This window comes from Pelophylax lessonae (assembly GCF_965119305.1).
Source record: "Pelophylax lessonae genome assembly, chromosome: 3".
In the NCBI taxonomy this organism is placed as follows: domain Eukaryota; kingdom Metazoa; phylum Chordata; class Amphibia; order Anura; family Ranidae; genus Pelophylax; species Pelophylax lessonae.
In genome coordinates, this window is record NC_138770.1 from 110,559,357 (window position 1) to 110,583,609 (window position 24,253).

At 44.8% G+C, this 24,253-nt stretch overlaps 1 protein-coding gene across 1 annotated transcript in view; it reads right to left on the reverse strand.

Moving 5' to 3' along the window:
- LOC309551346 (aminopeptidase NAALADL1-like) overlaps positions 1-24,253 on the reverse strand; it is a gene marked incomplete at both ends in the record, with an annotated part of 80,994 nt that overhangs the window by 41,269 nt on the left and 15,472 nt on the right. The window contains 4 exons of the mRNA XM_082251896.1: positions 1,070-1,189; positions 1,867-1,955; positions 9,115-9,213; positions 14,815-14,908. Coding sequence (XP_082108022.1) covers positions 1,070-1,189; positions 1,867-1,955; positions 9,115-9,213; positions 14,815-14,908 — 402 coding nt within the window. The remainder of the gene's footprint in view (positions 1-1,069; positions 1,190-1,866; positions 1,956-9,114; positions 9,214-14,814; positions 14,909-24,253) is intronic.

The window sequence follows — 24,253 nt, forward strand, 5'->3', positions numbered from 1 at the left end:
TTGTGCTGCCCTAGGCAAGACTAAAATTGGGCGCCCCCCCCCCCCCAACCACACCTATATAAATTTGCCCCACTCCTTTTTTAATGGATGTGACTCCCTCCAAAATTAAAGGACTACAAGTCCCAGCATGAACCCCTGAGATCTCATGGGGGGGGGGGTGAGAGATAGAAGGGGGGGTCAAAGAGTTATAGAGGAGAGATGAGAGGGGGTAGAGAGAGGGGAATGAGAGAAGGAGGGGGTGAGAGCGGGAGGAGGGTGAGAGAGAAGGGGATGAGAGAGAAAGAGAGAGGGAGTGGGAGAGAGAGGAGGGGTGAGAGAGAGAGGGGGTGAGAGAGGCAGCTCTAGCAACCAGTGGCCAATAGAGTCTCAGGTGGAGGGGGGTGGCTTTTTTGCTGCCCCCCTGCAAAGTGCCGCCCTAGGCCTGGGCCTTGTTGGCCTAGGCCAAAATACAGCACTGCCAAGGGGTGGTTCTGCCAGACAGCATAACACCTACATCTTGGCAGTCTTTCCCCAGGCCGACCCTTCAGGGTACATAGTCAGCCCTACTTATATAGTTGACCTGCAGGGTGTAGTAAACTTCCTGAAAAGAGCATGAAAATCTTGCCAGTAGCATTAACCCTTCCTTCCCAGGAACCACAAGCTCAGCAGGTCAGTCTAAGGACACCGTGCAACATATCTACAATTTGCAACATAGTTGACCTGATTAATCCCAGAGCATGAATACAGCAAAAGGAAACTGTAAACATTGAAAAACCCTCTTGGAACCCCTCTTGGAAGCATTCTCCAAAATCTGGAGAATAAAAAGTATGACCTCACACTAACCTAGATGCTAAGGGAGTATTTCAGGAAAAGGTAAGTATGTTATTCAACATTTTTTCCCCCTGCAGGTACTTTTATGCAGTGTTTTAGGTGAGTTGGGGGGGCAACATGAATAAGCAGACTTTGCCACAGAGACCTACTGCCACGTTTTACTATAAACAATGAAGGTGCAAGATCCCAGAGTGGGCAGGAATATTCAAAGCTACATGGTGGACAGAAACAGAGAGTACAGCTAGTGTATCTTCATTACCTTGTTTTAATTTGGTGCCCAGAACTCTTGTTATTTCCAGCATTACGGTGGTGCCACTGCTCGGATCAATGGCTCCATGTACCCAGCTGTCCCGGTGGTTGCCATATAACACATACCTGTCTAATAACACAGAATACAAGAGGGGTGAGTACAGAGAATATCTACACATACACAAAAAAGCATTGTGTACACTGTGATGCTGTACAAAGCAGCCATAGACAGCAAATGGAGGTTGGATGACCAACTGCCAACTGTTTTAAGATAATAAGATAATATTTCGTACTTTATTGTCATTGTTTACATACAACAAAATGTATCCGGATGCTCTTTACAACAGCAAGAAAAAAAAAAAAAAAAACATTTCTCAACACAACCACGCATACATACTCCTAGCACATGCCCACATATATATTTAACCACTTGCCCACTGGGCACTATTACCCCCTTCCTGCCCATGACAATTTTCAGCTTTCAGTGCTGTCGCATTTTGAATGACAATTGCGCAACACTGTACCCATATGATTTTTTATTTTATTTTTTTCACACAAATAGCAGAGCATTCTTTTGGTGGTATTTAATCACCACTGGGTTTTTTTTAGCTAGGTCACCCTTCAAGAACATATATAGAAGGTATTTGACAATAATTGAAGAATACCATTATGTGGCTACCACAAGGAAAGCTGTTATCAACGAACACCAGTGACACAACCATTGATGGTGCATGCATGTAAATATGGCTTATGTTAGCAAGATATTTTATCTTCATATATGGTGACAACATAACAAGGGTGACTCACCAGGTTCCACAGCTCCTCTGATAAGCCCCATCACATTTGCAGATGATTTTATTGTTCGTTTATTGTAAACATTAACCTGGACATCATCGCTAGGAAAGGAAGTGCAAACTGTTATCGTAGTTATATAAAATATACATATAAAACCCGCGCCCTTATAGCAGCGAACTCATACAGCTGGATGTATACAAAAATTGATATGAAAGGAGTCGCGCTTAATAGAACAGTCAATAAATCCCATAGAAGAAAAACAGCAATGACTGGGAATCACATCACAGCCACATTCAGCCTTGATGGGTATACAGTTCATGAGAATGCGGGGTCATATCACCCAGGTGTATGTTGCAGACAGACGCTTGTGAGAACCTTCACCACATATAGCCTCTTACCAGAGAGAGACGGGGCATACACGGTAAGTAGTTAGAGGACTACTTCGCCTGTATCCAGCAAGTCAGCTCCGGTACGAATCCAATCATCCGGTGTTCACCAATATAAAGGATGTGCTGGCACTTTAAGGACCCGCTCTCAGAGTGTAATGTGGAAAAAGACAAAAGCGGCCCATAGCGTGATACTGTATACATCCATACACACTGCAAGCTCGGCCCCGTAGTATCGTAGTTATATGACTGTTATGAAACACACACATGCACAGATCCCCATGCTCATACATGCACATATAGACGGTATTATAATGTACTCCTTGCTGCTAACTGTAAAGACATTAAAATGCAGCAAAGAGTTCAGAGACAATAAAAATGTGCACTTAACGGCCAAGAGTTTATGGATGTCTCACCATCACAGTATATAAACTTGTATATTCCATTCCGAAGCCCAACTACATTTTTCATTTAAATCAGCTAATTACATTCCAGATTTGCAAAAGAAAAAAAAGGTGTGCAAAGTCTCGGGGGTTTGTTTTCTTTAGAAAGCATCCACAGCATAAGCAGAAAAGCCTCTGGGCTGTCAGCCTGCTGTAAAGTAGGACCCCACCTTCTCTTTGTGGAAGCAGTGGTGTCTTTACAGACCTCACTTCTGAGTTCTGACTAAGCAGTAGGTGTGTTAGATGTCTGCAGAGGGCAGTGCCGGGACAAGGTCTCATCCAGTGCCCAGGGCAAGGATGCCAAACCAGGGGCGTAACTACAGGGGTTGCAGGGGTTGCAATTGCTACCGGGCCCCATGCTCCAGGGGGCCCGGTAGCAAACCAGTGGGTAAACTTCCAGGATCTCAAAGGTCACACTTGCGACCGGGCCCTGCCATTGCACAACTGTGGGGAGGCCCCAAGATTGCAGGAAGGGGGCCCACTGCAGAACTTGTGAAAGGATCCTGCTGCGGGACTGTAATAAAAGCCCATGCAACGAGAGTAAAGAGCCCCAGGATTAGTGGGAAGAGCCCCGGGCTTGAAGGGAAGGGCCCCGGCCAGGGGTCTGGGGGGCCCTTCATGGTTTCTTGCATCGGGGCCCTGAAGGTTCTAGTTACGCCTCTGTGCCAAACTGTGCCCCCCCTTCTTCCCTTAGGGTTAGGGTCAAGGCGCCCCCTATCCCTGCAATAAACCATTGCGCCCAGGGCAACCACCACTTCCTGCCCACTCCTTGTCCTGGCCCTGGCAGAGGGACCCCCTGCTGCTGTCATACAGAGACAGTAAGGCAGGGAAGAGGCTTAATACTCAGGTTGTGGCTGCTTTCTAAATAAAACATACTGCAAGATTTTGGCAATCTTTTGTTTTGAAGTACTTGCAATGGATTTAGCTGATTTAAACTGACATTGCATTTTGGCTTTAATATAGAATTGGTCCCCAATTGCAACTATCATAGCCTTTACTTTTATGGGAAGACTGTTCCAAAGATTCCCCAAGAGTGTCTCTATGGGAATTTGTGCCTCGGCAGTAAAAAGAGCATAGGTGAGGTCAGGTACTGATTTTGAAAGAGAAAACTTTGCAATTCAATGGCGTTCCAATTCATCCCAAAGGTTTTTAGTTAGGTTGAGGGCAGGGTTCATTGAAGGCTACTTGAGTTCCTCCACAGCAAACTCAGCAAACCATGGGGTTGATTTACTAAAGGCAAAAAGACAGACCACTTTGCGAGTGCAGCAGTGGCGGCCGGCCGATAGGGGGCGCAGGTAAGTGATTGAAGCCGCTGCAACGATGCCATGACCTGTGACCTGACCTGTGACCTGACTGTGACATGACCTGTGACCTGACCTGTGACCTGACCTGTGACATGACCTGTGACATGACTGTGACATGACCTGTGACATGACCTGTGACATGACCTATGACCTGACCTGTGACCTGACCTGTGACATGACCTGTGACCTGACCTGTGACTTGACATGTGACCTGACCTGTGACCTGACTGTGACATGACCTGTGACCTGACCTGTGACATTACCTGTGACATGACCTGTGACATGACCTGTGACATGACCTGTGACATGCCTGTGACATGCCTGTGACATGACTTGTGACATGGCCTGTGACATGACCTGTGACATGCCCTTACCATGACCTGTGACATGCCTATACCATCACCTGTGCCATGCCTGTGTCATGACTTGTGCCATGACCTGTGACATGCCCTTACCATGACCTGTGACATGCCTATACCATCCCCTGTGACATGCATGTACCATGACCACCATGATCACGATCACCTTCCGTTCCCGCCTGCTGCAGAGAGAGAGAGAGAGAGGACAGGAGAGCGAGAACCGCGCCCGCGTGACTTAAGGTCGGGACTGAGCTGACTGAGGCGAGGCGACGGAGTCGGATCGGAAGTCCGCAGAAGAAGTCGAGTCGGATCGGAAGAAGAAGTCGGAGTCGGATCGGAAGTCCGCAGAAGAAGTTGAGTGTGAGTGAGTGACCGTCCCTACCTCTACCTGAAGGCTGCCCGGTAACGGTAAGTGAACGATGCCTCGGGGGGGGGGGGGGGCCCGGCCCGCACACTGTCCTGTCAGTCAGTTGCTCTGGTGCTATGAAGGGGGCACGCACGCTGATCTCTGCATTGGGGGCACCACGTATGCTGGTCACTACATTGGGGGCACGCACGCTGATCTCTGCATTTGGGGCATGTATGCTGGTCACTACATTGGGGGCACGCACGCTGATCTCTGCATTGGGGGCATCATGTATGCTGGTCACTAAATTGGGGGCACGCATGCTGATCTCTGCATTGGGGGCACCACGTATGCTGGTCACTACATTGGGGGCACACACGCTGATCTCTGCATTAGGGGCATCATGTATGCTGGTCACTACATTGGGGGCACGCACGCTGATCTCTGCATTGGGGGCACCATGTACACTGGTCACTGCATTGAAAGGGGGCATGTATACTGGTCACTACATTGAAAGGGGGCATGTACGCTGGTCACTGCATTGAAAGGGGGCATGTACGCTGGTCACTGCATTGAAAGGGGGCCTGTACTGTGGGGTTTGTGCTAGGGGGTCTGTACTGTGGGATTAGTGCTAGGGGGCCTGTACTGTGGGGTTAGTGCTAGGGGGCCTGTACTGTGGGATTAGTGCTAGGGGGCCTGTACTGTGGGGTTTGTGCTAGGGGGTCTGTACTGTGGGATTAGTGCTAGGGGGCCTGTACTGTGGGGTTTGTGCTAGGGGGTCTGTACTGTGGGATTAGTGCTAGGGGGTCTGTACTGTGGGATTAGTGCTAGGGGGCCTGTACTGTGGGATTAGTGCTAGGGGGTCTGTACTGTGGGGTTTGTGCTAGGGGGCCTGTACTGTGGGGTTTGTGCTAGGGGGCCTGTACTGTGGGGCTTGTGCTAGGGGGTTTGTGCTTGGGGGGTTTGTGTGGGGTTTGTGCTTGAGGGGTTTGTGCTGGGGGGGTCTGTGTACTGTGGGATTAGTCTTAGGGGGTCTGTACTGTGGGATTAGTCTTAGGGGGTCTGTACTGTGGGATTAGTGCTAGGGGGCCTGTACTGTGGGATTAGTGCTAGGGGTCCTGTACTGTGGGGTTTGTGCTAGGGGGCCTGTACTGTGGGGTTTGTGCTAGGGGGCCTGTACTGTGGGGTTTGTGCTAGGGGGCCTGTACTGTGGCTTTTGTGCTAGGGGGTTTGTGCTTGAGGGGTTTGTGAGGGGTTTGTGCTTGAGGGGTTTGTGCTGGGGGGGTCTGTACTGTGGGGTTTGTGCCACTCTCAGTCAGTGTATCCCATAATAGGGTGTCTCTCACAGTATATCCCATAATAGGGCCCCTGTTCCCTATTATGGGATATACTAGTACTGATGGACCTTAATATGTGATATATTGGGAGAATTTGTTCACGCAAGCAAAATACGGGGGACAAAATGGGTGGAGTATATAAGGGGTGGGGCTTCTGAGAAATCGGAGGGGTCAAAATGGAAGGGCGGGGTCTTGCGCCCCACCATTTTAAAACTTCACCAGCCGCCACTGGAATGCAGTTGCTCCAGAGCTTAGTAAATGAGAGGGAGCTCTGCTGACTTCCATCATCCAATCATTTGAAACCACAATTGCAGTTTTTTTTTCCTTTTCCTTGCATGTGATTTGATATTCTGTATAAAGTGAAGCCTTACCTCATTTACTAAGCTCGGGTGCAAGTGCACTTGCAAAGTGAACAGTCTGTTATTAAATCAACCCCCATGACTTCATGGAGCTGGCTTTGTACAAAGGACATACTAATGCTGTACAGAGGGGAGCAAGACTAAGTGCAGCATTAAAATCAGTGATTTAATGTAAATGAAAACAATTGGCAACTCACAAGATAGATAAGAAATATAGACACAAAGGTGTATAGTTGTCAGCATCGGTGTCTCTCCAGGTAGTCCTGGTATTGTGTGAGCCTTGAACACGGACTGTGTTGCTGAGTGGAAACAGGAAGCGGCCGGTCGCCGCCGTCACCAGCTTGGAACGCAAGATGGGGCTGGCCAGATGTGATGTCACACAGTGGGCATGCTGACATGGAATGGGTTGCAACGCATTTCAAAGCAACAGCTTCTTCTTCAGCACGCAAAGCATGTCCTCTGTGTGACGTCACATCTGGCCCAGCGCCATTTTGCTACGGCAGCGACCAGCCGCTTCCTATTTCCACTAAGCAACACAGTCCGTGCTCGAGGCTGACACGATGACAGGACTACCTGGAGAGACATCGATGCTGACAACTATACACCTTTGTTCTTATATTTCCCGTCTATTTTGTGAGTTGCCAATTGTTTTTATTTACAGTAAACCACCAATTTTAATGCTGCACTTAGTCTGGAGCCCCTCTGTTCCTGCTTTTACTTACAGAGTCATCTGCTTCACTCTAAGGGTGATGCCTCCAAGTGCTACCTGAAAACTAATAATTTTTTATAGACTCCTTCCATGGACTGATTTATTAGATCATGCTGTTTTAATTATGTGTTTATTACATACTAGAGTGTTATTGTCAGGCACTGTCTGACCACCCCTCATTAAGGATTCCTATTGGTCTGATTTATTGTATTTCCTTATATAGTGGTATTGATATAATTGGCCGTAATTAATGACAACAAGTGTATTATCCCCTTTTTGTCTCCATAGTCTATCACAAAAACGTCCTGACTACTTCCAGGACTGCATTGAGCCGAACCTCATTTGGAGCCTATCTTATATGTGGCTTATTTACACCTGCTGCCCCAGCCTAAAGTTTTTTGGCCCATAAGTGTGCCTCGGTGGTGGATTGACTGAGTTGATATTATTATACTATATACAACAAGAAACTTTGGTATGTCCCCTCTATTTAATACTTGCTATAACCTTGGGACTATCACGACACCATGGGGCCAACCATTTGGTGGTTCTTTGGTGGCTGGCTTGTACCTATCTCATATCCCCTTTTTTTTCCCCTCCCCCCCTTTCTTCCCCCCCCCTTCTTTTCTCTTATTTTTTCCCCTTCTCCCCCTCTTTTTTCCTTGTCCCTTTCTTTTTTCTTTCCCCTTTCCTGTATCTACTATTTTTTCCTCCCTTTTTTCCCCTTTCTTCCCTCCCCCCCCATTTCCCCCTTCCCCTCCCCCCTTCCCTCCTCTGCCCCCATTTTGGCCCTTCCCCCCTCCCTTTCCCCCTCCCTTCCCCCTCCCCTTCCCCTTTCCTACCCTCCTTTTCTCTCTTTTCCATTCCTTTTCCTCAAGTCACGTGGTATAATAGTAGCAACTTCCATCCATCTATCTAGCCCATTCTACCATCTTTTGACTGATCTTAGGTTTGTCTTCTTTTCACATGGGACTCCTCTGGGAATATTTTTCCCTAAAAGTTAAATGATTTACACATTTATGAATATTATCATTTTAATTGGTTCAAAATAGTGTCTCCCATGTCCGCCGGTGAGAGGATTTTGGTTGCCGTGTTTCATTGGTAAGATGTTTACTTCCGTATTTATGCTATACTTCTCTGTATTTGATTATATGAATATTAATTGATTACTTATCATTACCAGATTTAGTACAGTGTGTATAAATACCCTCCTGAAGAAGTGGTTTTACCACGAAACATGTTGAGGTATACATACCTGGAAGTTTGAAAATCCGTTCTCGGATTGTTAAAACTGCAACTGTACCTGTACAATTGTTCTATGCTCTATGCAACACTTTTGTGTATGTGTATGTTTCTTTCATTGTTTTTAAACTTTATTTTTTGAATAAAATTTCCATTTTTTTACCCGTTGAATACTTATGAATACAGTACCGAATCCAATTTCCCTCCCCTTATTCCCCCATTTGACCCCACTGGGAGGTGGGTCTATGGTATTTTTTCCCCTTTTTCAAATATATTAGTGGATGTTGGTACTATAAACCCCTATGATATCACAGGCTTATATTCTGGTATCGATATATGTACACTTTGTTTCTTTATCCCAGAAATTCAAGCACCTTGCTATGCTGGGAAGCACCATGATGTCACCTGTGCCTCCTGGATGCACCAGAGGTTAGGACTGAGATTAACAATTTGATTACAAATAGCTTTTAGTAGACCTTGCGTTTTACCATGGAAAGTTCGCTTTAGCAGTACCCTTCACTGGAAACACCTTAATGCAATCCATTCCAAGTCCAATAATATCAGAGGTATGGTGGTCAGGTGTCCATGTGCGTTTGCCCATATATAGTGTGGTGCATTATTATGCAATTGGGGTGCATTATTCCATTTATTGCATATATGTATAATTTTAAATCTGTTTTTTTAAAATTAGTCCCAATGAGACAAATCTTCATAGCAACATCCTCAGACCTCATATCACTCCAAAGGAGATTTTTGTATATATTTCCCGTTACCTTACCTGTTACTGAATCTGTTTTGTCTAAATCCAGGTCCTATGTTATAAGGACAGCCAAGAGATCCCTGCCAGTTTTCTGGAGCTCTAGGTCCATCCAGCTCACTGTGAATAAACAGAATTATGATTTTATAAGATCCTCTGTAAATAATTTTTTTAATATATGTGGTTGAAACTGATGACATCCTCAGGTAAATACTCACTTAACATTAATGCTGGGGATGCCAGTGTTTATCCCGCTGGCACCAATGACGGGGCATTCTTCCTGCCACTGACACCATAATGCTATGGATTATTTCCTCCCACAAGCCACTGATACTGGGCCATTCTTCTTCCCACTAAACACCAATTTGGGGCAATCTTCCTCCCACTGACCACCAATGTAAGGGGCAATATTTGACATACTCCTGACCTCGTATCCTGTATGCTATGTTGTAAACAGTTTTAATTTTGTCATCAAATTTCAATTTAGTTTCATAGTGACTTTGACTAAAATGGCATTTTAGTTTTATTCATATTTTAGTCATCTGAATTGCTTTAGTTTTAGTCGTATTTTAGTTGACTAAAATCACCTATACATTTTAGTCAGCTAAAATCATTTTAGTAGATTAAAATTGAATGGGTTTATTTAAGTGCATTATTTAAGCATCTCTCCAGAATTTTCAAACCCATTATATACTCCTGGAGTAAAAATCTATTATTATAGTATACAGTATCTATTATTTAGGGTATTAATGTTTGAACAAACCACAGACACAGATTTAACGGTTATACACTGCATAACATCCTTATAAATAAAACCAAGTTTCGTTACAGGACGCTTCAAGTTTGTTGTATTCTTATTAGCGAGTGTTGCTCCACATGGTTAGCATCAAATGTAAAATGCTTCCATGGATCTACTCTTTTCTTTCTCTCAGTCCAAGACGCAGACATTTCTGCATAGTTTGTGCAGCAAGTGGGGATGGGAAGTAAATGGGAATGAGAGAGGTCTGGACGGTCTGAGAAGGCCTGTAACGCAGAGTGGGTGCTCTGGACAGGTTAAGGAGGCCTGTAATGCACAGTGAGTGCTCTGGATGGTCTGAGGAGGCCTGTAATGCACAGTAGGTGCTCTGGATGGTCTGAGGAGGCCTGTAATGCACAGAGAGTGCTCTGGATGGCCTAAGGAGGTCTGTAATGCATAGTAAATTCTCTGGATGGTCTGAGAAGTCCTGTAATGCAGAGTGAGTGCTCTGGATGGTCTAAGGAGAGCTGTAATGCATAGTAACTGCTCTGGACAGTTTAAGGAGGCCTGTAATGCACAGTAAGTGCTCTGAACTATCTGGGGAGGCCTGCAATGCACAGAGAGTGATCTGGACTGTCTGAGGAGGCATATAATACACAGTGAGTACTCTGGATGTTCTGAGGAGGTGTGTAATGCACAGTGAGTGCTTTGGACAGTCTGAGGAGGCCTGTAAAGCACAGTGCTCTGGATGGTCTGAGGAGGAGACCTGTAATGCACACTGTACAGTGCTTTGGACAATGGTCTGAGGAGGCCTGTAATGGCGCCCACAGTGCTCTGGAGAATGGCCTGAGGAGGCCTGTAATGGCCCCCACAGTGCTCTGGAGAATGGCCTGAGGCGGCCTATAATGACGCACACGGTGCTCTGGACAATGATCTGAGGAGGCCTGTAATGGCGCCCACAGTGCTCTGGAGAATGGCCTGAGGCGGCCTATAATGGCGCACACAGTGCTCTGGACAATGGTCTGAGGAGGCCTGTAATGGCGCCCACAGTGCTCTGGAGAATGGCCTGAGGCGGCCTATAATGGCGCACACAGTGCTCTGGACAATGGTCTGAGGAGGCCTGTAATGGCGCACACAGTGCTCTGGATGGGCATCTGAGGAGGCCTGTAATGATTCACAGAGCTACAAACACCACGCTTCTAAGCATGCTACGGTCGCTACCTTGCTTGATGGGAGGGGAAACATTCACAGGCTTTACAGGCGGAGCTCTGAGGAAAGCAGAAGTTTACGTGGATAAACATCCCTCCCTCACATTTTCATTCCATTTTGATTCGTTGACGACAATTGGAATTGATTTTCATCATAGTTTCCGCCAATTGACAAAAATTTGAATTGATTTTTGTTACTGGAAACATGGTCTTGACGAAAATTATGATGAAAATATTTTCGTCAACAAAATTAACACTAGTTATAAAATACCTATCCCTGACCACTGCACTTTATATGCTATGTTGAAAATGACATAGTCCCAGCTGCTCTACTCTGCAACTCTGCAAGCTATGATGTGCATGACATATTCCTGGTTTTGACCAACAATTACTGGCTAAAATGTGAAGATTTGCTATTATAGGGAACATTTAAAAATTGTTAACTGCCTAAACAGTACCCTAAAAAATTTACCTTTTGTCCTAAATTCCTCCTAAAAAAAGGAGTGCACTACTTGGTATGTGAGGGTGCCTACAACTTTATCTGCAGTGTGAGATCCAAGGCACTGCTGCCTCTAGGGTGGGTGCTATTCTCTGGAGATTTGAAGTGAGATTTGGTGATGTCACTGCTGTGCTGTTTAACATTTTCGCTGGAGGCTCTGACATAAAAAAAAAAAAAAAAAAATCCATATCCTATACCTAGATGGCCACCTCCACACAGAGACACAGTTAAAAACAAGGCATTGTAAGTAAGTAAGGGAGAAAAGATCAACTGCAAAGAGACCACAGGCATTACTGATGAATAGTCCATTGCCCTCTGTCTGACTTTTTTGGAACGTGATCTTCATCCTAAATAAACTTCCTTCCTCTCCAGCACTCCTCCCCTACACTACACAAATATCACACTCTTTTTTGCGTATGTATTTACCTTTTATTTCATTAAAGTGGAACTTTACCCATAACAACTTGGTAAAAAAGAATGTTCTTTAGAAAGGAGCATACATTCTACACCTGAGCAGCAGTAACTCTTTAGCCACTTCAGCTCCGGAAGGATTACCCCCCTACAAGACCAGGCTATTTTTTTCTATATGGCACTGTGTTACTTTAACTGACAATTGCGCCGTCGTGCGATGCCGTACCCAAATAAAATGTATGCCTTTTTTCCCCCAGAAATAGAGCTTTCTTTTGGTGGTCACCTCTGAGGTTTTTATTTTTTTGCGCTATAAACAAGAAAAGAGTGACAATTTTGAAAATTTTAAAACACACCCAATAACAACTTTTAAAAAATCGAATTTCTTCATCAATTTAGGCTAATATGTATTCTGCTACATGTTTTTGGTAAAAATAAAATCGTATATCGATTGGTTTGCGCAAAAGTTATAGCGTCTACAAACTATGGGATATTTTTATGGACTTTTATTTATTTATTTATTTTTACCAGTAATGGGTGCGATTAGCGACTTATAGTGCGACTGCGACATTGCGGCGGACAAATTGGATACTTTTTGGGGACCAGTGACACCATAACAGTGATCATTGCTAAAAAAAATGTACTGTCACTGTACTAATAACACTGAAAGGGAAGGGTTTAACATCAAGGGGGCCCAAAGGGTTAAATGTGCCCCTAGGGAGTGCTTTCTAACTGTGTGGGGTGCTTGTACTGTGGGAAGACAGAGATCTAGCAGGACTTAAATTTTATGAATAAAGTTCCACTTTAAAGAGCTTTCAGTCCCCTCAAGGCGAATAACGTGTACTGTGCTCCCTGTGCCTCCTGGGATATGCACGTTACAAAGTCTTTCATTCATAAAAGGAGGAGGGGGCGTGCCTAGAGGTGCATATCGAGAGGCTGGCAGGCCTACCGATGACGTGCCACTGGGCATGCTCCTTACTCCTTTTATTAACGTCACACAAGAACATGGCGGCTTGGAACCCCTGCAGTGGCAGCAGAGAAGGGGACCTTAGCAGGACAACACTGGATTGGCTGAGTATCTGAATTGTGCCTAACCCACAATCCGGTAAGCAGGAATTTAAAAAAAAATGGGGGGAGGGTGAATTTCCTCTTTAAGGTGGACTTAAAGTGGAAGAAAACACTAAATATAGTGGTGTAGTGGTTAGCATTTTCAACTAGCAGCAAGAGGGTCACTGGTTCGAATCCCAACCACAACACTACCTGCCTGGAGTTTGAATGTTCTCCCTGTGCCTGCGTGGGTTTCCACCGGGTACTCCGGTTTCCTCCCACACTCCAAAGACATGCTGGTAGGTTAATTGGATCCTGTATAAAATTGGCCCTACTATGTATGTATGAATGTGAGTTAGGGACCTTAGATTGTACGCTCCTTGAGGGCAGGGACTGATGTGAATGTGCAATGTATATGTAAAGCGCTGCGTAAATTGACAGCGCTATATAAGTACCTGAAATAATAATAATAATAAATATAACTATTCTTAAAAATGTTCCCTCCTCCCTCCTTCTACCGATCCTGCCTAACCTGTATTAAAAAATGTGTGTGTACTTACCTATTTGCAATCCGCTCTGGTCCGGTAAAATGATCCCTTAGCGCTGGCTCCCCTGTGTCAGTGAGTGGCTGCTGCAGGGGAGAGGAGGGAGCACTGACAATGGCTGGGCAATGGGAGCCTATGGGTGACATCACAGCTCCCATTATTCACAGCTGCTGCTGAGCACTTTCTTGCACAGAGATGCAGAATCACATGACTGGACCGAAGTGGATTGGCTAAAGCCTACATTCCGTAAGCAACCCCACTTCTTTTTCATTCTTTAGAGTACTGTCTCCTGGTAATATTTGTGATATGCTGCTGATTACAGGATGTGGCATGCTGATGCTGCTGCTGCTGTTGCTGCTGCTGCTGTGGTAGGATTGACTGGCATGTACTGTAGATGCTAAAAGGTTAATAACTGTTGAACCACAATCTCTTAAAGTGTTAGTTCACCTTTACCAAAAAGAAAACTACCTATGCAGGCAGATAAAAACAAACTGTGCAGCTTTTGGCTAAATTTGAATAATTCCCTTTCTATAGGTGTAGACTTTTTATGTACCTCTCGAAGCAGGGGAGGATTGGGCCAGGGGGCAGGGGAGCAATTGCCCCCCGGGCCACTCTGATGCTCCGTAAAAAGGCCGCACTTCTTCTGCCACAAACTTGTCCAAAGGATTCCTGGTGAAGAGAAGTAAAAAGTCCCCACTGCTGACACCTACTAAATGCGGGATGAAGGCAAGGACAGAGCGCAGACCCCCCCCCCCCCCCCAGCATGCATGGTGCAAACTGTGTCTGAGCAGAGGCCGGTTCCATGCTCCACTGGAGACTCTCCTCCCCCAGGCAGCTCCGACTGAGCTGTCCTAGCTCCCCCCCCCCCCCCAACTGCCCCCTGCTGACCAGCTTGGGAACCCGGATTCGGCCGGTGAGTAGAGTCAGTTTTTCCAAGGGTCCCATTGTGTTTAAAACATGACAAAGTATGGACGGAAAGGTGTGACTCTAATGGCCATAAGCCATGACCACTTTTTCCCCCTTCCCCTTACACACAGACCCCTCAATGTGTTCCTCCTGACTATTTTGACATTTAGGATTTTGAGTTTCGGAGGACAAATATTTTGGAAACTCCAGAGTGACTCAAGTTGACTTGCAATGTGCCTTCCAGACATCAGGCAAATGGATTTTGCCAAGAAACCTATGTGGGCTAGTGAGGATTTCATCCAGCTGGCTAACCCCCTCTTTATTTGAAAAAAAAAAAACATTTATTTAGAGAACTTAAATTAGGTAACTTACCATATTAATGCTTGGGCATCCTGGAAACCTATAGGCTGTGCTGGTATGTGAGAGATACCTTTGATCTCAGACTCAGGAATTCTATAGGTGAACTCTGCAATATAAGGGAGGAAATGTCAATATCCTGATAGGATAGGGGCAATAAGCAGACATTTATATGCACAAACTGGAACACAATGAATTAGGAGGTCTGACAAATGAGCATGGCATGTAGGATTCTAAAACGAATAACTTGACTAGAGAGCAAAACAGGATAAATATCATAATGAGTAGGACAGGACATAAGGGAAGGAAATATTAGGTGTGCAGGTCACAAAGGTTTCTAATTGAAGACAACACAGCAAGGGAGCAAGCCCTGATGGGCACCACGGGCAGCAAGACAGGGTTTATAATAGTAGAAAGAGTAATATATTTAATAGAAAATGCACAAAGCAAGACATGTAGGATTCCAGTATGATTAAATTACAAGATAGGATGAACAATAGTAGAGTAAGGGAACAACAGGCGAACAAGGAAGGGTGTGTGGAATTATAAGAGAGCAGGACAGTAAATAATAGGATTTGAATAGTAAAAGAGAAGGAAAGCAGAGTATGTGGAATGATAGAATAATAGGAGAGAATGATATGTGGAATAATATTATAATGAAGATCAGGGCATGGGAAACAATCATAGAGCAGGATTTGGCAAATAAGAGAGAAAAACTTGATATTGAAAATGAAACAACAGGAGAACAGGATATGGGAAATAATAAGACAATGGGATATAGCAAATTTTAAGAGAGCAGGACATGGGGAATAATACCAGAGTTAGACATGGGGAATAATACCAGAGTTGGACATGGGGAATAATACCAGAGTTGGACATGGGGAATAATACCAGAGTTAGACATGGGGAATAATACCAGAGTTAGACATGGGGAATAATACCAGAGTTAGACATGGGGAATAATACCAGAGTTAGACATGGGGAATAATACCAGAGTTAGACATGGGGAATAATACCAGAGTTAGACATGGGGAATAATACCAGAGCTAGACATGGGGAATAATACCAGAGCTAGACATGGGGAATAACAGAGTTGGACATGGGGAATAACAGAGTTGGACATGGGGAATAACAGAGTTGGACATGGGGAATAATACCAGAGTTAGACATGGGGAATAACAGAGTTGGACATTGGGAATAATACCAGAGTTAGACATGGGGAATAATACCAGAGTTGGACATGGGGAATAATAACAGAGTTGGACATGGGGAATAATTACAGAGTTGGACATGGGGAATAATACCAGAGTTAGACATGGGGAATAACAGAGTTGGACATGGGGAATAATTACAGAGTTGGACATGGGGAATAATTACAGAGTTGGACATGGGGAATAATACCAGAGTTAGACATGGGGAATAACAGAGTTGGACATTGGGAATAATACCAGAGTTAGACATGGGGAATAATACCAGAGTTGGACATGGGGAATAATAACAGAGTTGGACATGGGGAATAATACCAGAGTTAGACATGGGGAATAACAGAGTTAGATATGGGGAATAATACCAGAGTTAGACATGGGGAATAATACTAGAGTTTGCCAATGGGGAATACCAGAGTTAGACATGGGGAATAACAGAGTTGGACATGGGGAATAATAACAGAGTTGGACATGGGGAATAATAACAGAGTTGGACATGCGGAATAATACCAGAGTTGGACATGGAGAATAATAACAGTGTTGGACATGGGGAATAATACCAGAGTTGGGCATGGAGAATAATAACAGAGTTGGACATGGGGAATAATACCAGAGTTAGACATGGGCAATAATACTAGAGTTAGACATGGGGCATAAGAGAGTTGGACATGGGGAATAATAACAGAGTTGGACATGGGGAATAATACCAGAGTTAGACACGGGGAATAATACCAGAGTTAGACATGGGGAATAATACCAGAGTTGGACATGGGGAATAATACCAGAGTTGGACATGGGGAATAATACCAGAGTTGGACATGGGGAATAATACAAGAGTTAGACATGGGGAATAATACCAGAGTTAGACATGGGGAATAATACCAGAGTTGGACATGGGGAATAATACCAGAGTTAGACATGGGGAATAATACCAGAGTTAGACATGGGGAATAATACCAGAGTTAGACATGGGGAATAATACCAGAGTTAGACATGGGGAATAATAACAGAGTTGGACATGGGGAATAATACCAGAGTTAGACATGGGGAATAATACCAGAGTTGGACATGGGGAATAATACCAGAGTTAGACATGGGGAATAATACCAGAGTTAGACATGGGGAATAATACCAGAGTTAGACATGGGGAATAATTACAGAGTTAGACATGGGGAATAACAGAGTTGGACATGGGGAATAACAGAGTTGGACATGGGGAATAACAGAGTTGGACATGGGGAATAACAGAGTTGGACATGGGGAATAATTACAGAGTTGGACATGGGGAATAATTACAGAGTTGGACATGGGGAATAATACCAGAGTTAGACATGGGGAATAACAGAGTTGGACATTGGGAATAATACCAGAGTTAGACATGGGGAATAATACCAGAGTTGGACATGGGGAATAATAACAGAGTTGGACATGGGGAATAATACCAGAGTTAGACATGGGGAATAACAGAGTTAGATATGGGGAATAATACCAGAGTTAGACATGGGGAATAATACTAGAGTTTGCCAATGGGGAATACCAGAGTTAGACATGGGGAATAATACCAGAGTTAGGCATGGGGAATAACAGAGTTGGACATGGGGAATAATAACAGAGTTGGACATGGGGAATAATAACAGAGTTGGACATGCGGAATAATACCAGAGTTGGACATGGAGAATAATAACAGTGTTGGACATGGGGAATAATACCAGAGTTGGGCATGGAGAATAATAACAGAGTTGGACATGGGGAATAATACCAGAGTTAGACATGGGCAATAATACTAGAGTTAGACATGGGGCATAAGAGAGTTGGACATGGGGAATAATAACAGAGTTGGACATGGGGAATAATACCAGAGTTAGACACGGGGAATAATACCAGAGTTAGACATGGGGAATAATACCAGAGTTGGACATGGGGAATAATACCAGAGTTGGACATGGGGAATAATACCAGAGTTGGACATGGGGAATAATACCAGAGTTGGACATGGGGAATAATACCAGAGTTGGACATGCGGAATAATACCAGAGTTGGACATGGGGAATAATACCAGAGTTAGACATGGGGAATAAAAGAGTTAGACATGGGGAATAACAGAGTTAGACATGGGGAATAATACCAGAGTTAGACATGGGGAATAACAGAGTTAGACATGGGGAATAACAGAGTTAGACATGGGGAATAATACCAGAGTTGGACCTGGGGAATAATACCAGAGTTAGACATGGGGAATAATACCAGAGTTAGACATGGGGAATAAGACCAGAGTTAGACATGGGGAATAATACCAGAGTTGGACATGGAGAATAATAACAGAGTTGGACATGGGGAATAATAACAGAGTTAGACATGGGGAATAATAAGAAAGCAGAATATGGGAATTATTAGAGGGCTGCATATGATTAAAAATAAGAGAGCAGGATAGGGGAATAATAAGACAGCAGGCTATAGAGAATGAGAAAAGATCAGAATTTAGAAAATCAGAGAGCACAATATGGGAAATAATAAAAGAGCAGGCCATGGGAGCCACATAAGGAGATGGGGAATAATAGGAGGAAATGACGTGGGGAACAAACATGAGATATAGGGAATAATATTTTTTTTTTATTTAATATGTTTTTATTGATTTATATATACAGGTTATACAGGCATAAACAAGACAAAAGAAAAGATATAGGGAATAATATGAGAGCAGATATGGAAATAATAGGAGAGAAGGATAAAGAAATAATGAAAGAGCAGAATGTGAAGAATAAAAAGAGAACTGGGTATAGGAAAGAATAAAAGAGCATCTTTAATAATAAGAGAGCAGGATATAGTGAATAATAACATAGCGGAATATGGGAAATAATAAAAGAGCAGGCCATAAGGAGTAATAAGAGAACGGGATACAGGAAATAATAGGTGAGCAGAATATGGGTAAAAAAGGAAAGCTGGACATAAGGAAAAATAACAGATCAAGCTATAGGAAATAATAACAGATCAGGACATAAGGAATAATAAGCAGTTATGGGGAATAATCAGAGAGCAGCATATGGAGGAATAAAAGAGTGGGACATACAGTAATATGTAGAATATGGGGAATAATAAGAGAGTAGGAGATGGGGAATAATAAGAGAGTAGGAGATGGGGAATAATGAGATAGCGGGAAATGGGGAATTATAAGAGTGCAGGAGATGGGAAATAATAAGACAGCGGGAGATGGGGAATAATAAGAGAGCGGGAGATGGGGAATAAAAAGAAAGCAGAAGATGGGAAATAATAAGAGAGTAGGAGATTGGGAAATAATAAGAGAGCGGGAGATGGGGAATAATAAGAGAGCAGGAGATGGGAAATAATAAGAGAGCGGGAGATGGGGAATAATAAGAGAGCGGGAGATGGGGAATAATAAGAGAGCGGGAGATGGGGAATAAAAAGAAAGCAGAAGATGGGAAATAATAAGAGAGTAGGAGATTGGGAAATAATAAGAGAGCGGGAGATGGGGAATAATAAGAGAGCAGGAGATGGGAAATAATAAGACTGGTACCCAACCTGCATGTGTGGCCCTTGGACCTCAGCAGTTTATAGTGGGAACACGGAATGCTCTGTATAGACTTCCTGATGACGCTTCTATAGCGAAATGCATTGAGATCAGGTTGCTGCTGGTCGTTATGGATAGCAAGTGATGTCACATCTGGGAAAGGTGGAACGCACGCCGGGGCCTAGGAAGGTAGATGGTGGTTCTACCAGGGGCGTAACTATAGGGGTTGCAGGGGTTTGCAACCGGGCCCCATGCTCCAGGGGGCCTGTGCGAGCCCTCCCCTGTAGACCTGGATAGGAGGGGTGGCGGGGGAAGCATGTAGAGAAATCACTGTCCTCCTTTTTCCTCCTGTAGCTGCAGGAGGAAAATGGAGGAGATTGGTTCCTCTGTATGCTGCCCCCGCCACTCCTCTTACCCATTTCACTTGTGTTCTGCTGTCTCTGGGCCCCTGTGTGCTCCCCTGCCCCCCCCACCCCACTGTGTTGCCCCCCCCCCCACTGTGTTCCCTCCCCTCTCCTCCTGGCTGCTGCAGGGGATGTGTCACAATAGAGAACCAGGAAGGGGTCTATAAATATGTAATTTACCAGCTCCTTCCCTTTCTGAATGGGCAGAGTCATAGTCAGTGACATTGTAAAAAAATAAAATAAAATTATAAAAAATAATACAATTAAAATACCAAAAAATAAAAACTACTGACACCAGTGGGTGAACTTCCAGGATCGCAAAGGTCACTCTTGCGGCCGGGCCCTGGCATTCCACCACCGTGGGGAGGCCACAAGATGGCAGGAAGAAGGCCCACTGCAGAACTTGTGAAAGGGTCCCACAACGAGAGTAAAGGGCCCCAGGATCAGTGGGAAGAGCTCCAGGCTTGAAGGGAAGGGCCCCGGCCAGGGGTCCGTTGGGCCCTTCATGGTTTCTTGCACTAGGGCCCTGAAGGTTCTAGTTACGCCTCTGGGTTCTACACAAAGCATTCCACAGAATCTGGGCACTATTAGTGCATGTTCTTGAGCTGATCGACCTATTGCAATTTGGAATGTAAGCGCAACTGATTGGGAATGGTATTTTAAGTATTTTAAAATAAACTATATTACACAAATATTTTGTTATCTTTACTTTTGGTGACTAATGTTAACCATTCTAAGGGGAGAATATTTTGGCTGAAGCAGGAAATGATTGCCACAGGAGGAGGATTCTGACATTTGGTCTCTGGTTTAACAACAAGGCTTTATTGGTCCTGGGGACCATAGGGTTCCAGTGAGTGCATTCACACTATCACTAGAGGTGGAACACTGGCTGTATATTGCTCAAGAACAATAGGAGCATAGTGGGTAGGAATGAGCACTTAGTTGAAGAAACAATGGACTTTATTTAAAGCGGAAACAAACTTCCCTCTGCAACCTTTACCTATAGTTATGCCTATAATAAGGCTCACCTAGAGGCACTGTAAAGATCTCCTATACGTGCACCGTTTAGGAAATATTTACTTTTCACATGCAGCCAGTGACATCACTGGGGCATGCGTTCTGAAGGAACGTCTGCCCATGCCAATCCTTCAGAGCCCTGTGCCGTAAACGGTGGCTCCCGCGCACATGCCAGGGAGTGGCGTCATCATGGCTCTGGCCAATCAGACAGCCGGAGGACTCGTACCCGGAAGAAAGACGGGTGAACATGTCTCATGGTGAGCAGCCATGGTTGGAGGGGCTTCGTTCTAAGATAACCAATTCATAAGGAGCTAGTATACGATGCATACTAGCTCATTATGCCTTTGTCTTACAGGTTTTTATTTTATTTTTTTTTTAGGAGGTTTATAACCTGTTTTAGAACTTTCACAATAATTGATGTTTATATAAATTTTTTAATTTTTTAAAAAAAAGTTTGTTTTTTTTTGGAGTCATATGTTAATTGCACTACCCCAGAAGGCAGATTAGGCTGCAAAGAATTCTGGGAGTGAGTATAAGTTTGGGGGGGAAGTGCGTGGCATGGTGTCTTTGACAGGATCAGAGTCCCAGGAGGGAGAGTGCGGCTCTCTCTCCTCCTGTCTGAGGAAGGTGGATGTCTCGGGGGTGTCGCCTGAGTGTCCAGAAAGTACTGAGTTGAGCTGAGGGGATCTGGTGTGCCGAGAGCCTGCGGAGAGTGAGAAGGGTCCAGTCCCAGGAAAGCCTACACAGGTCGTGAGTACTGCGGATTGCCCCTGGGTGTCTGCCTGAAGAGTTAGAGGAGACCACTCCGGAGGAGGTTCTGGGATCCAGTGTCAGCTAGCTGAAAAAGGGGGTACCTAGGTTGAGGACCCTGAAGTTGTAAAGGGGGTACATAGTCAGTGGACCCTGAAGAGTTCAAGGGTAAAGGGGGCACCTGCAGTCTGGGCCCTGAATTGTACAGAGCGTACCAGTTACAGTGACAGTTATACAGAGTCCTACAATATACTACCTCAAGCTGTGTCAGGCGGGGGAAAGTATTCAGTGACTTTCATAGTACAACAGTGTCAGGAGTTCTACAGTTCTCAGTCTTGGATCTACTGGACCATAAGTCGGGGATTCAACACTTCTTCTGGTATACAGAGTGTTCTCAGTGTAAGTGAGCGTTGGCTGGCGTTGGCTGGCGTCGGCTGGCATCAAGGAAGCGCCAACGGGCATTTTAGGAGAAAAGTCCCAATTATAATTAGTTAAACCTCAAGGAGTATCCCACTCATTCCCTTCTCCCATCCCCTTTATTTCAATAAAACCTACAAACAAAGATGCCGGAGTTGTCGCTACTTCAGTTGTCACACCTGGGGTCACAGCTCACATGGGCTGGAGAGACTACCGGTACTAATGGCAGACCCACATCAGGCCACAGGCCTGGAAACCTTGCTATATATATATATAAATATATACTGTATATGAGGTACATTATCAAAGGGTATTTGAAAAATAAGGGACCCGCCAGTCCAACAAAATAATGTAAAATATGGTCTTGCAGGCAATACGTAACATGGTCAATCTTTTAGCAAGAATATGAGGAAAAAATTAGGAAGGAGGAATAGGAAAGGGCAAATAAGAAACATGTAGAAGGGGAAGCAAAGGGAAAAAAGAAAAGGGGGGCCAATGGGAGGTTATCTGGAGCGACTAAGGTTTCATACTGTCAAGGAGATGAATGAGTCAAACTGGGGACCACACCGTCCACATACGATTGTAAGATTCAGTGTTATCCTCATCCCATGCAATCATACGTTCCAAATGGTCAATTTTATCCATTTCACAAGCCCATTTAGCCAGTGATGGTGTTTCGACCTGTCACAAGTGTCTTGTGATTACAGAGCAGGCAGCAGTGATAAAGTGCCTAACTAAGCTTTTCTTAATCTGTTTATAGAAGCCTGGCAGCATGGACAATACAGTGATCTGGGGTTCGCTATGAATTTTATCTCCAACAATTTTATCAAATAAGTGTCATAGTTCTCAATTTTGGAGTATCCCATCACTGCCCTCAACCCTATCCAAGTTCTCTGAAAATAAAAACAACGAAAACAACATACCCTCGACTGGTCATTAAACAAACAAACAAAAGTGTTGTGTGTGTCTGGCTGTGAGGCAAAGTTTGGGAAGACCTGGGAAAAATGTCTGTGGCTCTTAAGGGAGTAGTGCTACATATTGTGGAAAGTTCAGCAAAACACAAACAGGCCCAGCAGGAAGGCAGCCATACCAGATCCACTTACAGAGAGTATTAGAGGTGGCAGTTGTCTGGAGACCCGTAGATACCTACAGCCTCTGCCATGAGGAAGCGAATGCGGCCTGGCTGGTCCGTACCCAAATGGGGAGGCCTTCAGAAAGGATGGTGTGTTCCTGCACTTTACCTACTCCTCCAGAACCTTTCCCTGGCTCTAAATACTGTCCCTTTCAGACAGGTGACCTGTCCCTACTCTAGCCACTCTCAAATTGCACACCAAACCCAGGAGCCAGGGTCTTAATAAGACTCTGCCTGACCCAAGATGGCCGCCAAAGAAACATGGGATGCCAGCATCCAATCGGATATCTGCCTCCCTGTAACCAAGGAAACCATAGAGGAGCTAGGTTCCAGGGACGTGCATTCAGGGGAGGCAAAGGACTTGTTTAAAGTGGTTGTATACCCCCCTGTAATGTTTGTACCTAGAGGTAGACCTATAACAAGGCTTACCTATAGGTACTGTAAATATCTCCTAAACTTGAAACCGTTTAGCAGATATTTACATTGCATGTAGCTGGTGACTTCATCGGCACATGCCCTCTGAAGGAATAGCTGCCCATGCCGTTTCTTCAGAGCCCTGTGCCGTGATAGACGGTTCCCATGCGCATGCGTGGGAGTGACATCATGCGGCTACAGCCAGTAGCACAGCCAGAGTCCGCAGACCCGGAAGGAAGACAGGAGAAGATGGATGCGGCCTCCAGCAGACATGATGAGGGCTTCGTTTGGAGGTAAGTGTCACGTAATGTGCTAGTATGCTATGCTATCGGATTGACTGCCTGCGTCATGACGAGCAGGTTTTTAAGGGTAAGCCAATTGGCTGAAGATGAAGATAAAATTTTACATCTCACATCACTCGGCTAAGCTGTGGGGGTTTATTCACTAAATAATGTGGGGGTTGTATCTGGCTCTGATACTAGTCAATGCCTCACCAGTCAGTGACCTCACCGCACGTCCCTGCTAAGTTCCCCTCAACTTCTTCCCCCATCTGCATTGACGAGCGCCACCTGCAGTGGAGAAAATAGAC